The sequence below is a fragment of the Musca domestica genome, unplaced genomic scaffold (genome assembly GCF_030504385.1).
Source record: "Musca domestica strain aabys unplaced genomic scaffold, Musca_domestica.polishedcontigs.V.1.1 1, whole genome shotgun sequence".
In the NCBI taxonomy this organism is placed as follows: domain Eukaryota; kingdom Metazoa; phylum Arthropoda; class Insecta; order Diptera; family Muscidae; genus Musca; species Musca domestica.
In genome coordinates, this window is record NW_026712114.1 from 9,213,552 (window position 1) to 9,232,406 (window position 18,855).

The window sequence follows — 18,855 nt, forward strand, 5'->3', positions numbered from 1 at the left end:
CCAATACAAGACTTCGTTAAGAAATTTTAAAGGGAAGACTTCTAGAATACCTTCCATTGACAGAGGTCCTTTTGAAGCTATTCTGTGTCTTGACAGACAGAGGCTAAAGAAGACCTTCAAAAGTGTTTCTCATGCCTGAAACCATTTTACAGGTCTTCTACGAACACAAGCATTTTTTAAAACCCTTAATAGACGGACAATTTCACGAAAGTCTTCTCTTGGCAGGGGACCTTTTAAAGCTCTTCTTTTCTCTTCTTTTAAAGACAAAATATTTTTTTGAATTTCGATTCTTTAGACAGTGGTGCTTTTTAAAGGTTTTTTTATATTTTTCAAGGTGCTACATAGACTCTTTTAACAGATCTATTAACAAAAACCCTTATAGGGCTCCAGGAGACAAAAATCTTGTTTTTCTTTCGCATTCACTTTTGTAACGCCATGCAGAAAATGACTCTAAATAAAGCACACTGAAGTCAAGTTTAAACGAGACGAACTCTGGCCTAAGCATTCTCGCTTATTTTTTTACCGGCCACCATAGTATTAAGGGTCAATGTACAGGCTGAGATGAAAAAACTGCAACAAAGTCAAACACCATAATTTTTTTTTTAAATTTTATTGAATGAAAGCAAAAAATGTCGGAAATAGTATCAAATTTTATCAAATATCAAATTGCTATATTTTGGCCCATTTCCGCGCTTGCTTGAAGTGATCGACACTTTGGTATTTTTTTAGTGCCAACCTTTCTTTCCAAAATACTCCAGACGCATTGGTCCAACCGATTGGTATCCGGAGATTTTGGTGCCCATTGTACGTTGGAAATGAAGAGAGGAACCTCATTTTGTAACCATTTTTGGGTGGCGCGTGCTGAGAGCGGTGTTGCTGAGTCCTGTTGGAATGTCCAAGATCTGCGGCCAAAATGTTTGCGTGCCCAAGCCTTTAATACACCCTCCAAAATATTTTCGCGATAATATTCGGCATTTATTCTGATACCACGTTCGATTAATACGAGCGGAGAGCGACCATCTTCTGTTATGGCGGCCCACACCATCACCATGGCCGGCGCTTGAGTTTTCTCTCTGTTGTGGTGTAATTTTTTGCATCTTTTTGGAATTTTAATTGCTTCACACCGAGCTCATTTTTCAATATTTGCCGAAGGGAATATTGCGATAAGTTCAGCTCGAGCCATTTTTCGGCCACTGCGACGCGGGTTTCGATCAAGTCGCTTCTTTACTTTTCGAACCATTTCTGCTGATGTTATTTTTTTCTTCCGTTTACTTCCTTGACGTCGGGCTAAGCTACTTTTATCACGGTAAAGAGCGATGGTACGAGACACAAAAGATTTATTCACATTTAAATGCTGCAGTGCTGTAACGATAACAACTACCCTGTCACTGGAATAATTTTAACAGCTATCGGACGAGTAATTTAGAAATGACAACAGTCTGAAGTTGGTTTGCAGTTATTTCATCTCACCCTGTAGCGTTACTTTTAATTTTTTAAATTTTTTGGAGTTTCTTTAAATATGATCTAAAAATGTACAATATAAAATATGGAAATACCAATTTATGTATGACATCATATGTAATTGGCCCTTTATATACCTTGAATTTTAGAATTCTGTTGCCGTGTCACTAAGAATATAAAAAATTTTGATGAAAATCGATTTTTTTAATAAAAACAATTGGAACTAAAATTCTGTAAAATATTCAGAACTTCCGCTTATAATTCCCATACAAACTTGTGAACTTCATAATCATTTTCTGTGTCGGAACTAGAAACAGACTTTTATATAGTGTGAAAAAATTTGTTGTTTTAATTTTGTATCTTTTTTGTCATTTGTATGACTTTGTATGTAATGGACCACCAAGCGATTTTGACTATTTTAATCACTTTGTTAAGGGCATATATTTAAGGATATGTTAGGATTATTTGATCTTTATCTTAATATTTGAAATAATTATTAATAATTATAGGGTGGGTTCATATTTAAATTTAAAATAATTTGGTCAAAATCAATTCAAATTCTATAAAAAATAAGAACAAATTATGACAGGATGTTCAGTTAAACAGAGTCCTTAATTCTCCCTATCACCAACACCATTCATTGCATTCTATTTTTAAATACTCCAATAAAGGCAGCAGTTACAAAAATATAACCCTTTTTCTTTTAAGATTACAAACAAAAGAAGATATTAATATATATATTGTGAAGTCTGATATGATGAAATCTTAAGCAGAACATAAACATTAACAAATTAGCAATGTATATTTTAAATAAAATATAAAAAACCCCATAACTTAATACCAGAGTTAATATTCTAGGCTAATTTTATATAATGGAAACAAATATAAATAATTAATAATAATAAAAAAATATAAATAGCATAAAACACAAAACCACAAAATAAAACCAAGAAAAACTCCCAATCTTTATTATTACTCTATAAGTTAATGGCATATATTGTAAATTGGATAAGGATAAAAGAACAAAAAACGAATTATTAAATTATTTTTAAAAACAAATAAAATTGTATGTTATTTTAATTTAACTAATTTTTGGGATTCTTGTTTTATCAACAACAATGTTATTATTTTACAAATTCGTTGAATTATTTAAAGAAAAAGAAACCAATCTAGTCATCTCTCATCAAATGGTCCTCCTCCACCTCCACCCCTCCAGGAATCCCTCAGGGGAGTTCAATTGAAAATCAAATCATTATAATTACTTAACAAATGGTAGGGCGACACACGACAACAGGTGGTAGTGCGCACCACTGTCACACGATCGGCACGTTCAAAGTTAGCCTTAACGGTTTCATAATAGCGACCATCACTAAAATATAAATTTATGCAATTATAATTCTCCTTTATTGTAGGTTTAAAAGAACAGTTTGTTACTCACCTCAATACCATGCATCGCAGTTTTAAACATTTTACACGCAACAAATCAATGGCCTTTTGACTTTTATCCGAAAAACGCAGATTATCTGGATCCCATCTGAAAAGTATTTGAAGTATTATTAGCGTATTTGAGATGTCTAAGAGTTCGTTTTAAAATAATATAGGATAAGCTTTCAATCGTATTTATTTTTATAGAAATATACAGGCTGAGATGAAAAAACTGCAACCAACTTCAGACTGCTGTCATTTCTAAGCCACTCGTCGGACAGCTGTTAAAATTATTCCAGTGAGAGCTTGTTATATTGTTTACAAGCGTACAAAAGCATTTTGGTGAGAATTTTCCACAAAAAAAGTTATTCGTGATGGAATTCAAGCGTGATAGTGTGATTTCTTTATATCTGGCTGGAAAACCACAAGTGGCTATCGTTAGAGTACTCCAGCAATTAAATGTGAATAAATATTTTGCGTCTCGTACCATCGCTCTTTACCGTGATACTGGTAGCGCAGCCCGACGCCAAAGAAGTGGACGGAAGAAAACAGCAACATCAGCAGAAATGGTTCGAAAAGTTAAGAAGCGACTTGATCGAAACTGCGTCGCAGTGGCCGAAAAATGGCTCGTAAGCTGAACATGTGGCAATATTCCATTCGGCAAATATTGAAAAATGAGCTCGGGGTAAAGCCATTGAAATTCCAGAAAGTGTAAGAACTAACACAGCAATAGAAAGAAAATAGACTCAAAAGACTTAAAGAGTTGCTTCGCTTGGCCGAAAGTGGTGAAACTGCCGAATTTGGTTTTCTCCGAATGGAAAACATGCGCAAACTGCTGGCAGTTTGTAAACAAACAAAATGATGGTCAAAGAGGTCAGCTAAAAATGTGCACCTTCGGTTGGCCACAAGCGCCGGCCATGGTGATGGTGTGGCCGTGACATCAGAATAAATGCCGAATATTATCGCGAAAATATTCTGGAGGGTGTATTAAAGCCTTGGGCACGCAAACATTTTGGCCGCAGACCTTTGACGTTCCAACAGGACTCAGCACGCGCCACCCAAGAATGGTTACAAAAAGAGGCTACTCGCTTCATTTCCAGCGCACAATGGTCACCAAAATCTCCGGATACCAATCCGTTGGACTATTGTGTCTGGAGTATTTTGGAAAGCAAGGTTGGCACTAAAAAAAAATACCAAAGCGTCGATCGCCTAAAGCAAGCGCTTCGCCGAGAATGGGCCAAAATACCGCCGAGCAATATTCAGGCTGCGTGTGACGGTTTCATTGGCCGTCAAAATTCGTGCCAAAGGTGACTGATTCGAACAAATCCAAACTTATTCTAAAATTGGATGCTATTTCCGACATTTTTTGCTTTCATTAAATAAATATAAAAAAATAATAAAAAATATGTCGTTTGACTTGAAGTTTTTTCATCTCACCCTGTAGTTCAAAGTGGACGCATCGAAATATGTAGACAAGACTTATGTTAAGGGCGAACGTGAAAAATGTTGGATTTACTTGTTCCCGCACCCACAAAGGAAATATATCGGCCCCAATTCTGGTACCTCCCTCACAAGTTCAAAAAGTTCGAGAAAAGTATCATACATATATTTTATAAAAAACGAATTACGGACCCAATATTTTCCAAACTTGGGCCGTGGTAATAGTAATAGCAAACTTAGGTCTGAAGCAATTTTGGAAAATATTGGACAACTATTTCAAAATTAGACAAAATGGTCAAAATTGTGAAATATGAATTCAGTTTTTGATTTTCTTCAAATTTAGCTTTCCATCATTAGACAGCATTAGGTCGCTCAAGAATATGACAAATAACTTCACACATTGCAAAAAAATTCGATCTAATGTAAAGTTAGGTTATGTAGGTCCAATATTTCGGCGCTTTATCCATTCGGAATTGAAACTTATTTTGACACATAATTACCCTTTGTATGTTCTCGAAAGGTACAAAATCTGTCTTGCAAAAGTTGTCTTTGTAGAATTATACATTGGCCCGGCTCTCTAGATACTTTCAAGGATTTTCAGCGGTGAAATGTATGAAACCTTCTTTCTCTTGAGAAATTTTCCTAGGGCTTCATTTTATTGCTTCAACTCACCTTAATTCCAAACGTTCCAAATTGCCGCAACTCGATGCAATTGTGTCCATCAACTGATCAACATGGATGTTGACTCCCAATTTTTCAGATGTGCCCATAACCAGGATCCTGTAAATGTATAAAAATTCATTAATATAAGAATCTCCCAAAAGTATATATAGAAAAACAACGATGTCAGTATTTAAAACTTGTTTTAACGTTCGAACAGCGAGTTTGACATATATTTGTCCGTGGCAGTTATATGCGCATGGTGTTTCTTTCCACAGAGCTTGAATTAAGTTGAGTTAGTTTTTGTTAAAGTAAATTAAATATTTTTGTCCATTAACAGAATTATCCAATTTGGCATTCATGCTGTTCCATTTTTCGACGTATTAACTCACTTAGCATTGGTCAGGACGGGTAAAATACTCATCCAAAGTTGATCGGTAATATGAGGCATGCCGGATAGGCAGCATGCACTCAACTGTTGACCATGACGGGTCAAAAATTTTTGTAAACCATCGTCGGATACATTATCCGAAGAATCCAAATCAATGGACATTAAAGATCTGGAAATTCAAAAAAAAAAAAAAAAAAAAAAATTGAATTAGAATTAGTGTCTGGAAATAACATAAATTAAATCCACCTACCTCGTCATTCCCGATTCCATCCATTGCTTGAGTACCGTATCATTAAAGCCATTGATTTGACCGGCCGACAGAAAACGCAAATTCGGTATGCGCGTCAACATATCCACCAAACATTCCGTGGACAGATCGGTGGCCGTAATATCCAACTCTTGCAAGGCACATTTATCCCAGTCTACTTGCATGACAAACTCAGATTTCAAACTCGTGCCATTCATTAGCAGACAGGTTAAACGTTTCGAGCGTTGGATCAGTGTTTTCAATGTTGAGCCAGTGACTTTATTGCAAAAATTCACGGCCAAACATTCCAGCTGAATACAGTTCGAACTGAAGGCATCGATATGCGAGTCATCAATGAAATTGATGCCATACAGATTGATGACCCTCAGATTTGGTGTGGCCGATTTCAATTTGTGCACATTGATGACTTCGTAGATTTCCTCCTCTTCTTCTTCACATTTCTCGTATGTACCAATCAGGTGCAGTACCTCCAGGCCGTTGATGAAATTGTAGATTTTACGCATAAAACCCTCCATAAAGATGACCTCAGACAGGCAAATGCACATGTAGCGCAGTTTGGTGGGAAAGGCTTGCATTTCGCTGAAATCGTGCAATTGCATAGCTGGAAAAAAAGAGAGGAAAAAATAACCATTTAAATAAAATTACATTTTCAATATTTTACACTCTCTTACCAGTGGAGAAATCCAACAGCATGTGTGTTAAATTGGGACATTTGGCGGACAACTCATGCAGCACGGTGTGGGTAATCAACTCAATTGGCAATTCAATGTAACGCAATGTGGGTCCAAAACGCACGGCAATCAACGACAGCAAGGATTCCAAGGAGCCAACATGTAAACCTGACACCTCGGGGCGCAGCGAAACATTTTTCCACAAACGTGTATCGTAGGCTATTTGACGCCAACGACGACATACTCGGGCCAAGCGGCAAATTTCACGATGTGACAAATAGGAAAAAATCTGCAATATTACCTTATCCGGCAATTTTTCAATGGTCTGTTGGGGGTAAGAAATGAAAAATGTATTAATTTACGTTATTACCACACAATAATTGCAAAGGAGTTTGAAAATGGTGAATGAGGTCTATTTTTAATCAATTCTAAATTAAAAGATCTGCACGAGCGAAGCATTGAAGAAGCTCCAGTTAAGTTATTTCCTGTAATTTTACCCTACACCGCCCTCTGATACAGGGTATTATGTGCATTTGTTTGTACCAGGCAAAAGAAAATGAGACAGTCCCACAGTTCCTTTTGATGATCTTCATAGAATTACATTCTGAGTCTATTCTGCCCATACGTCTGCCCGTGTATTTTTGTAAGCAAAGTAGGGGTCGCATTTATTGTTCGATTGCGATGAAATTTTGCATTCATTTTTTCGGCCAAAGGACGAACCCTATTGAAATTGGTAATAATCCGAACAAATTTAGATATAACTCCCATATACAGGGTCACATAAAAAACTGCAACAAAGTCAAACGCCATAATTTTTACATATATATATTTTTAAATTTTATTATATGAAAGCAAAAAATGTCGGAAATGTCATCAATATTTAGAATTAGTTTAGATTTGTTCGATTTGGTCACTTTTGGCACGAATTATGGCCTTCAAATGGCCAATGAAACCGTTACACGCTGTCCGAATGTTGCTCTGCGGTATTTTGGCCCATTCCTGGCGAAGCACTTGCTTGAGGTGATCGTGCTGGAAACGAAGAGAGGAACCTAATTTTGTAACCATCCTTGTGTGGCGCGTGCTGAGTCCTATTGGAATGTCCAAGGTCTGCGGGCAAAATGTTTGCGTGGCCAAGGCTTTAATACACCCTACAGAATATTTTCGCTATAATATTCGGCATTTATTCAGATGCCACGGTCGATCAATAGGAGCGGAGAGTGACCATCGGCTGTTATTGCGGCCTACACCATCACCATTGCAGGCGCTAGAGTTCTGTTGGCCAACCGAAGTTGCATATTTTCAGTTGACCTCTTTGACAAGTAAACACGATCATTTTGTTTGTTTACAAACTGCTGGACAACGAATTTTTCTCATCGGAGAAAACCAAATTCGGCAGTTCACAACTTTCGGCCAAGCGAAACAACTCTCTTTTCTCTCTCTTTTTCTTTCTGCTGCGGTGTAAGTTTTTGCACTTTTTGGAATTTCAATGGTATTTCCCCGAGCTCAGTTTTTAATATTTACCGAATGGAATATTGTGATATGTTCAGCTCACGAGCCATTTTTCGGCCACTGCGACACGGGCTTCCATCAAATCGCAGCTTCACTTGTCGAACCATTTCTGCTGATGTTACTGTTTTCTTCCGTCCACTGTCGGGCGAGTGGCTTAGAAATGACAACAGTCTGCAGTTGTTTGAAAAGTACTGAATGTTACTATATTTGGTATTAAGTGAGGGGATAGTGGAATACCGAAATTTAATGTTGTGGTCTATGTTGGTATCTGAGTTTGAGTTATGGGAAGTGTTTTGAAAATACGTACTGTATTTCAAAAAGTTTAATACTACTAAATGTTTTATTGGGGATAGGAATAGAGCCGAAATCCCGAAATGTGTTATGGATGTGAATGTGGTGTGTAGGGTGGAGAGAAAGATATGGTCTTGGATATGATTAGTATAACTGTAAGTAAAGTGTGGTCAGTTCATACATTATAGCTTCAATTGTGAAATATGATATGGAGGCCTCTGATGGTATAGAGTTTTGAGAGGAGGTGGTGAGTTTGGGAATGAGTGAGAGATTAGATTCGAAAAGTACTAAATTTGCCGTTAAGTGGATGGATAGAGATTTAATCCTGTAATTTTATATTGAGGTCGCTGTTGTTTTCTAGGATTTAGATATGGTGGTGGCCAAATTTTTTTATGAAAAGACGTTGAAATAGTTTTGACCAGAAAAATTGGATGTAGTACCATTGTGCAAGGGTTTCACTAATATGCTCTTCGGTAAACTTTAAAACGAAAGATTTTGAAGCAAAGAGTAATCGTTTCATAAGCTGGCACTTGCCACTTTTTTCATATAATAAGTGGAAAACCCCAAAAAAATAATGAATCATTGAGTGGATACGAAAATAGGGCAGATATGGGAAAACTGGCCGAAAATTAAGAGAGGGCATAACGAGAATCATTGAAATTCTCAAATGAAAAAAGTTACGCATAGAACTTTATTTTTTGTATTTATCGTTTCATGTCCACAACTTTTGTTGATTCTGATAATTCCTTCAATGAAAATATATAGGCATAGGCTGTAGCACCCATTACGAATTCTAAATACTAAATTTAAAAAAATGCTTTTAATAATGTCCCTAAAATCGCCAAAATATCGAATATCGGAGGGTATACGATATCGTGGAACTATATAGATATATCCCTTTTGGGGGGTTAAGTGCTTGGAAAGAACTTCCAGTATGGATTTTTAGACAATTTCATCGAAAAATGTAGCTAAAATCATAAAAATACCGAAAATAGGGAGGTACCGTTGTATAGGGGATATACGATAACGTAGACCTATACAGACAAGAATCTTCCAGGGGGTAAAGTACTCAGAAGGAACTTCTTTTGTAGATTTTTAGACAACTGCATTGAAAAATGTGGCTAAAATCTTAGAAATACCAAATATCGGGGGTACCGCTGTAAGGGGGCTATATCATATCGTAGACCAGGAGGTAAAGTAATCACGAAGAACTCTTTGTGTAGAGTTTCAGACAATTCGATTAAAAAAAAAAAACTAATATCGGGGGTACCGTTGTGTGGGGGCTATACAATATCGTGGACCCATATAGCCCATCTTCGAACTTGACCTGCCTGCACATACAAGACTGCTCTGTGCAAAATTTTAGATTCTTATCTTTATTCGATGAGTTACAAACGGAATGACGAACTTAATATACCCTCCATACTATGCATGGTGGAGTGTATAAAACTTCAAAATTTACTAGTCTATCAGTCAGTTTTGAACAGTATTCTAGCTCACAGAGGCCATACCTCATAACAGCATAATTATTTGGCTCAGAGTCCAATGCATATGATGAATTTCGGTTATCTAGGCAAAACAGGAGTTTTTGTGTCGCACAACATTCACGATAGCTCAGCCATCTCAATTCACATTGGGCACCATGTATAGAATATCTGTCCAGCGTGCGATACAAACATACATAACTAGCTATTGCATCTAGTCAATTGGTTTTGCAATAAATTTAACATATCTCAGAATATGACAATAGGCAAAGACTAGAACAAAGACGACAATAGTTCTTCTAACAACAACGACGACCAAATTCTGGAAATTATCATATTACATTCGTACATACGTTCGATACATTTTTTACATTGAGTTTTAAATTCATCTAAAGTGTAATATTTTTCTCTTGTCGAAGGCTAAAAATAATACCTCGACCCAACTGGACGTTATTTTAATGGTTTATTTTATTTTCTTTTGTCTAAGGTAAATTTGTTTTTTAATACCCTTGTTAAAGGTAGATAGAAGTTTTTTGAAGGGAGTTTCGATTTTCCCTATCACTAGTTAGGGACCACTGTAATGTAAATTTTTGTTTGTTTGTCCATTTTTAACATTTAAACATATACGCTGACGATATGGAAAGAATTTGTTATTAACATCGATCTTTTTTATTAATTTTTGAAAACATTTTTTTTCGAAATATTATTATTATTTAAATATCAAATTTTATACTCAAATTGTATTATTTTTAAATGCTTTTCTTCTGGATTTTAACATTGTTCTCAGTTTTGTTTGATTTTCCTCGTTTTTTTTTTCTAATTTTAATTTTCTATGTTGCGGGTGTCATCTGTGTATTAAAAACGTTCCACAATTTTTGTTTTCTTTTCTCAACTTTTTCGTTTTGGCTTATTCTATATTTAGATTTTCAAAAAAAGGAACACACATTTTTTGTTGTCGAAAAAAATTGACTTGTTACAGTAATTTTAACGTTGTGGGTGATTTAATTCAGTTTTTTCCAATATTTTTTTTTTTATAAAATCACATTTTTAAAACTTTTTTATATTTATTTTTTTCTTAGATCATTTTCAATACTATTTTCCACATCGAACTTGACCCGATTAAAATTTTTATGTATATATGTATATTAGACGTACCGTATCAGCAAAGGGACTACGAACTGTACCATCTGACAAATACACCTGGGATGCTTCCACCGCCAATTGTCCCCAGATGTCGGTAGACAAATCCATTTTTTATTTAAAATTTTGTTAAAAAATATTGAAACGAAAAACTTTTTCCGATATCCGATAAATTCTTATGTAAATTTTTGTCTTTTCTTCTCAAAATTCCCGACCGCAAGCAATCAATACAACACCGTTACTGCCAAAGGAATCTCCAAAAAGAACAAAAAAACACTCTCGAGTGCCGTTGGAGAGCTATTCTAAATTTAGTATCTCTGAGAACATTGAAGAGCAAAGAGCATGGCTACGCATTCTGTTATCAATTTGAGATCACAACAATGCGATTGTTCTTGTTGTTGTTGGAAAAACCTATGCACAGTTAATTTGATAAATAAAATCAGCTGTTTTCAAAAATAAACGGAAAACTGAAAACAAATATTGAAAAACCAAGTGCCTAGTTGTTGTTTAGAAAATCAATGGAATAACATAATGTGAGAAAATGAGAGAAAGGTAATTTCAATTCATAAATACTCACCAATTTCTCTTTGGATACCAAGTTAACGTCATCTCGGCCGCCAATGGCCGATTGGTGGGCTGTCAAAACATTCCAATTATCCATGTTTTAGGGATTTTCAAATTTCGTATTATGGTGTTTTGTGTATTTTTTTTTTGCTGGTGCGTGAAAGCAAATCAACTCAAATTCAGTTGGGTTTGTTTTGGATTGTAGTAATTTCGGTTTTTGATTTTTTTTGTTTACTTTTTACAAGAGTTTCGGTTTTATGTGAATTGTAGGTGCAACGAAGCCAAAAAAACTGTATGTGCTAAAGTGACAAATATTTTTTTGGTAAGTGTGTTTTTAAATTCCGAATAAAAGATGTAGCTAAGGCCCAAGCTATAAAAATTTAAACTTTTAACAAAGCTTTATATTGCGTTGGGTTTATTCGGGATGTGATGCCTAAAAAAATATTCAACTAGAAAGGTAAATTTGATTGTGTCATTGTGAATTATTCTTATAAAACTATAATATTTAGAAAATAATTTTATAAGAATAAACCACAATTCGTAATAACGGATAAAATAAAAATTAGAATAAAATTAACACATTCGCAAAAATAAATACCTATCGTATCGTAATTGAAAGCAAAGTAATTTTAGGGACATCAAGGCAGATAAGTACCATAGATCAAGAACGTTCGTAGGGTGGGGGACTAGGTCTTCCCTGAAATGAGTAATTTTTGCTATTTTTGGTGTATTTAATAAAGTGTTTTGGAAATGCATTTCAAAGTACATTTCTAACGTCGCACTGAGGGGTGAAATCACAAATTGAGAAGATTAATTGAAACTACATTTTTATAGAACACAAATTACTAAGATGAGAAGAAGAAAAACAAGTTAGAGATATGATAATTTCAAAAGTAATAATTTTAATATGGAAAGATCGAATACAGATAGTTATCGGTGTTTAAGAATCAAAAAGTCTTAAAAACAGTGTTGTAAAAATATTTTAAAAATAAATTCGAAAAATGTCCATATTTTCTCCGTATCCGAAAAGTATATGGAATTAAAAAAATCAAGTTAAAAGCTGTTCATACCCTCCACCATTTTGAAAGAGTACAAAAATTTTCAAAAAAAAAAAACCTTAAAAATTTTGTTAAAAATACCAAATGTTATTATTATATTAAGATCTATACGACGACGTGTCATAAGACATTACACTTTACAAATGCGAAACTTGAAAAGAGTTCCGGAATATGAATAATGTCTTTAAAATCATCAAAATGAATATCGGGAGGTACCGTTATATGGTGGCTACACGATGACGTGAACCTACACAGACTATTTTTCTGTCATAGGCTGTAGTATCCATTACGAACTACCAAATTCGAACCAATTCTGGTGAATAATGTCGCTAAAATCATCAAAATACCGAATATCGGGAGGTACCGTTATGTGAGGGCTATACGAAGACGTGGACCTGCACAGACATCTTTCTCTCATAGGCTGCAATATCCATTACGAACTTCAAATACCAAATTTGAAACAATTCCTGTGAATAATGTCGCTAAAATCATCAAAACACCGAATATCAGGAGGTGCCGTTATATGGGGGCTATACGAAGGCGTGGACTTGCACGGACATTTTTCTGTCACAGGCTGTAGTATCCATTACGAACTTCAAATACCAAATTTGAAACATTTTCTATGAATAATGTCGCTTAAATCACCAAAATACCGAAAATTGGGAGGTACCGTTATATGGGCGATATACCCAAACGTGGACCTATATGGCCCATTTTCAATACCAAAAGTACTGCAGACATAATTTACTTTTGAGTAAAATTTTATCAACCTACATCATTTCGTTCGGAAGCACGGACGGACATCGCTAAATCGATATTTATGCTGGCCAAGAATATATACACTTTGTGGGGTCTAAAATGTATATGACGGAATGACAAACTTAATATACCCTCCATACTATGGTGGAGGGTATAAAAAACAAGTAAAAAAAGTAAGTCCGGCCGGGCCAAACTTTGAATATCCTCCGACATTTGGAAGGAATTTCGAAATTAAAAAAAATAAACTTTGAAAATACTGTTCGAAGTCATAAAAATACCGAATACAGGAAGTTACCGTTATATGAAGACGTGGACCTGCATAGGCTATTACGAACTGCAAACACGAGTTTTAAAACAATTCCGTTGAATAAAAATCATCTAAATTCTGAATATAAGGAGTTACCGTTAAATGGGGACTATACGAATGCGTGGATCTGCATACAGAATTTTCTGTCACCGGCTATGGAACGTATTACGAATTGCAAATGCGAAATTTGAAACAATTCCAGCGAATAATGTCGCCAAAATCATTTAAAAAAACCGAATATAGGGAGGTACCGTTATATGGAGCGTAGTAGCTTGTAGTACAAACACACATCTGAGTAAAACTTTATCAACCTACTTCACTTTTTTTCGGAAGCTAGAGTGATTGCCGACATTGAATTTTATGCTGATCAAAAATCTATATACTTTGTGGGATCAAAAATATATACTCCAAGGTATTAAAACTATGGTGAAGGGTATAAAAAGAGAACAAAATATGAATTAATAAAATCTTTTATGCTTCCTTTGAATTCATCTCTGTTTTAAGATCTCTAACCCCACAGGGCTCAACAGAGACCTACGTTGAACTCAAAAAAATACCTAACACTGGAACAATCTTAGCATGAGGAGGATATATCTACTCTGCACTCTAAATGTCAACTTACAGACGATTTGGTTTAAAATGATGGTCAAAACATTCTAAATATTTAAATTCGGGAAGTATCAGAGCCATACCGAAACATGGATATTGTGTATATGTACCATTTTTAATATCAAACATCATTGGTGTAATATAGATGTCTGATCAAAATGTCAAATTTGATCTCCATTTTTGCGTCGCTGTGCAACAAGAAGAAGGCGTATGATTGATACAATTTAAATTGTTAGAACAAATCATACGTCCAGTCAATCTCCTTTCTTTTTCTTCTATATCTATAAAAGAGGAAAATGTTTGTGTTTGTTTGTATGTATGTTTGTTTTTTTTGTAATTTATGGATTCAAAAATCTAAAAATTTCCAAGGATACTACAACGTAGCTTGAAAGTAACATAGGCTATATACATTTTTGAAATACCACTTGGAACTGGATATATAGCATCAGAATCGGAGGTACCTCTCTAAAATTTCGATTTTATATGCATATATCTATTGATCGATTACAGTTAAAATCTCCAAATTTGGAATGCGTAACGGGATTCGGAACAAAAATTAATTTCCTAAATTATATCGTAATCGGTTCAGTTTTAGATATAGTTCCCATATATATTTTCGGCCGATTTTATGTATTTGATACATTAAACAGACTGTGTACGCCACATTTCGATTAAATTTGGAATGTGTGATGGAATTTGTCTAAAAAATGTGTTTGCCAAATTATATTAAAATCGGTACAGATGTGGTGTAGCTCCCATATATATTTTCGACTGATTTCGTATATTGATGCCCCAAACACGATATGTATTATCGCTTCCAATGAAATTTGAAATGTGTGACGGGATTTGATTAGAAAATAAATTTGCAAAATTATATTGAAATTGGCTCATATTTCGATATAGCTCCCATATATATTTTCGGCCGAATTACATATTTGGTGCACCAAACACGATACGCATGTCCGATTCCAATGAAATTCGTCATGAGTGGCTAATATTGGTACAAAAATTAATTTGTCAAATTTTATTCAAATCGGTTCAGATTTGGATATAGCACCCACATATATTTTCGGCCGATTTCACACAATTGATGCATAATTTTTGAATTTGTTTTATTTATTTTTTTTTTAACCAACAAATATTCATGTATAACATTTTCTCACAAAGCTAAATTTTACGGACCCATGGTAGAACTGAGTAGGTAAAGTCATGCAATCATATGTTTTCTTTTTTTCAAAATTATTCATTTGACAAGATATAGTCAAAATGTATATTTATAAATCCATTGTACATACACAAATCAGAGATGGGAATCGGCTTTCTATGCAGTGAAATTTGGCAAGGTAAGTTTCAGATAATGTAAAAAATGCTTACTTGAAATGACTTTACCTTCTTCTAATTTGCCATGAGATGATCGTTGAAAAAAATATTAATTGCGTACAATAACCCAAAAATTGGAAGTAATTTTTTACAAAATATTGTTCGATAATCCAAAAGTCCAGTAAAGAAGTTATTTCAGTTCCATTTGTGTTTAAATTTGTATAATCTTAAGTCTCTAACATGTAATTTCTATCAACCATAAATCCAATGTAAATATGAGAAAGAATCCAACAGACATCTAGCATATTTTTTTCTGATACTAACTAGCAGAAACGTTCATTGCAAAATAATGGGTATCCTAATTCATTTTTGAGAATAACCCATTATTTTACGGTCACTAGTATGGCAGAAGATTGTTTGTTTACATCATGTTTATACCCTCAATCATATGGCTACAAAGGGGATATATCATTTGATACGGCCAAAACGTGTCTCATCGAAATAACTGTTTTAGACCCTAGGTCTCTTTAGACCAAATCCGTTTCATTTGGAGTCAATCTAGCGATGTCCGTCCGCCTTTCTTTCTGTCTTGCTGGCTGGTGCGCACGATAACTCTCGAAGGGAGTATGCGATTTGATCCAAAGTTGGTACATCGTAATATTATTATCAAACTTAGATCGAGTTTGCAGATGGACAATATCGGTTCACTTCTTCTGGTACCTCCCACACAAAATGCCAAAATTTTCAAAGGAAATAATTTATTGCACAAAAAGAGAAAGGACAATCCGATTTCGCTCCAACTTTTCGAATCCTAATATTTTCATCAGTGCTAGATCAGGTGCGAAAATGGACAATATCGGTCCATCAGGTACCTCTCCTACAAGGGGTCCACATTTTGAATAATTACAACTCTCATAAAATGTGATGTATGAGTTCGATAGTCTTCATATTTCACGCATCTCAATAATATTGTTGATCCAAGATCTGGTTTGAAAATGGAATGTATCGGTACCTCCCACACAAAATGTCGAAATTTTCAAAAAATATATTTTCTGCACAGAAAGAGAAAAGATAATCCGATTTTGCTCCAACTTTGCAAATCCTAATATTTGCGTCAGTGACACGTCAGGTGCGAAAATGGTCAAATTTACCGACCGACTTATTCAAACTTTGAATAACTACAACTGTTATAAATAGTGATGTAAGAGTCCAATTGTCTTGAAATTTCACACATCCCAATATTTTTATCAACCCAAGGTCTGGTGTTAATATGGAATATATCGGTCCGTTCCTTCTTGTAGCTCCCCCACAAAAGGTCGAGATTTTCAAAAAATATTTTATGCACAGAAAAAGGATGGAAAATCTGATTTTGCTCCAACTTTGCAAGTTCTAATATTTCTATCAGTGCTATGTAAAGTGTGAAAATGAACAATATTGATCCACTCCATCAAGTACCTCCCCCACATAGGATCAAAATTTTGAATACTTCCAACTCTTATAAAATTTGATTTAAGAGTCTGATTGTCTTCAATTTTCACACGTCGCAATAATTTTATTAACCCAAGGTCTGGAGCCAAGATTGAATACATCAGTCAACTTCTTCTGGTACCTCCCCATAATAGGCCGAAATTTTCAAAACAAAAAAAAAAAAAAAAAAAAAAAAAGAAAGAAAAAGATTTTCTGCACAAAAAGTGAACCAATAATTCGATTTTGCTCCAACTTTGAAAATCCTAATATTTGCGTCAGTTCTAGGTCAGGTACAAAAATTAATAATATCGGTCCACTCCATCAACTGGGGGAGGCACAAAGGGTAAAAATTTTGAATAATTGTAACTCTTATAAAATGTGATGTAAGAATCCATTACTGCAAGGCCGCTACGGCTGAACCCTAGTTGACCTTCTCGACATGATATTTTATCACTGACGGTGAATCAAATCCCATCTCACATGCCCAAATCGGCTATAAACTAACTCGTATAAAATATTTTTGTCAGAAAATATAACATTGTTGGTATTTATTTGTTGATACACTGAAATTAAAATTTAAAATCTATCAATGAAAAGGTTTCCAAGTCCATTTAAACCATGCATATAATATGGTCATTGTTTATTTTCTCACGCTAAGCAAGCAAAAAATTTGTTGAATCATTTTCGATCATGCCGGCTGCCAAAAAAGAAAAGGCACTACTGTGCCACCAATTGGCACAGACAATTTGTTTGGGTTTTGTTATTCCTCGGGACGCTCGGGGAGATCGGAAAATTACAAAACAAACAAATTACACCAAAAGGAATGTCCATTACATGAAAAATTATTGTAGCACAAATTCTCTTCGAAAATTTGTCAATTTTCACGTTTTTGGCGAGGCTCTCCTTTTCTCTGCGTGGTGTTGGTAGTGGTGATCCATCAAATTCAATAAACTTTTCATTTTCATCGTTGGAAACGAGAAAAGCAAAGCAAGTCAAGTGTGCTGTGCCACATGCTTCTTTTGGTTTTTCTTGGTTGATGGTGATCTGTTTTTCTTTTATTTTTTGCCATTGGATGGATGGGAAAAAAAAAAAAAAAAAAAAAAAAGACAACTATTGCGAATGTATGTGTGTTTGTTTTAATAAATTATTTTCATATTTACCCATTTTGTTTTTGGATTAGTTAGTTAGAATGGTTTAAATTTATTTTCAAATATTTATGTGATGTAAAAAATTACTTATTAAATGGCTTATTGTTACATTTTTCCACAATGCTTTAACATTTTGTTTTTTTTTTTTGCTTGAGCTGCTGCTAAAAATAATGAATTTCAAGGGGTTTCATTTAGCTTATTCTGGGTTAAATTTTATTTTCTTCATTGATTTTTATTACATTTCAATACCTTTTTTTGGATGTTATTAATTATTTTATAATTTGAATTTATTTTTTTGAAGATATTTTCCACTTTCACCAAGACCTTTATTGAATACCTAGACCTTGCATAAGATTATTATAATTTTTCTTGATCTAGATATTGAGGTCGGTTTTTTCTTGTGTTTTTGTTAGTATTCACTCGATCCGCCGCGTTATCTGGTTAGTGTACTATGTTAACGTTCTCACTGCAATTCCCGTACTGAACTGAATATAAAACATTTCGAACATTTTTGGCCGAAACAGCGGCATTACGAAGAAAACATATTTCCGTTGTAAGACCCAACAACATTTGTTTCTGGTATGTGTCTGCACCAGATCATCATCTCTCATATGAGTACTTGTTGTAGTATGTACGCCATTAAGTACAATTTGTTATATGAGCCATTTCACGTTAAATTAGCTGGGGCATTATTGATAAAAGGAAAATGAATCTCTCAATATATCGGAAATTAAAACAAGTAAAAAAGAAGCTAAGTTCAGCCGAGCCGAACTTTTAATACCCTCCACCATTTCGAAGAAAATTGAAAAATTTCAAAACAAAAAAAAAAAAGAAGAAATTTCCAAAAATACCACTTAAATGAAATTCGTTGAATGGGGACTAT

At 34.4% G+C, this 18,855-nt stretch overlaps 1 protein-coding gene across 3 annotated transcripts; it reads right to left on the reverse strand.

Annotated features, from left to right (window-relative positions):
• Positions 1 to 2,402: 2,402 nt before the first annotated feature.
• On the reverse strand, positions 2,403 to 18,459 carry LOC101894783 (F-box/LRR-repeat protein fbxl-1). Of its 3 annotated transcripts, none has more exons than XM_059118606.1 (8): positions 18,222 to 18,459; positions 11,318 to 11,603; positions 6,317 to 6,641; positions 5,628 to 6,246; positions 5,379 to 5,546; positions 4,999 to 5,106; positions 2,900 to 2,995; positions 2,403 to 2,830 (listed from the first exon to the last, which is right to left on the reverse strand). In XM_059118606.1, the coding sequence occupies exons 2-8, from the start codon at positions 11,399 to 11,401 to the stop codon at positions 2,695 to 2,697; spliced, it is 1,536 nt and encodes a 511-aa protein (XP_058974589.1). In that variant the 5' UTR covers positions 11,402 to 11,603; positions 18,222 to 18,459; the 3' UTR covers positions 2,403 to 2,694. The 3 variants fall into 3 exon arrangements, with proteins under 3 accessions (XP_058974589.1, XP_058974590.1, XP_058974586.1); XM_059118607.1 differs by lacking the exon at positions 18,222 to 18,459 and adding an exon at positions 17,985 to 18,131 and having other exon boundaries at positions 11,318 to 11,376; XM_059118603.1 differs by lacking the exons at positions 11,318 to 11,603; positions 18,222 to 18,459 and adding an exon at positions 10,756 to 10,996.
• Positions 18,460 to 18,855: the final 396 nt, after the last annotated feature.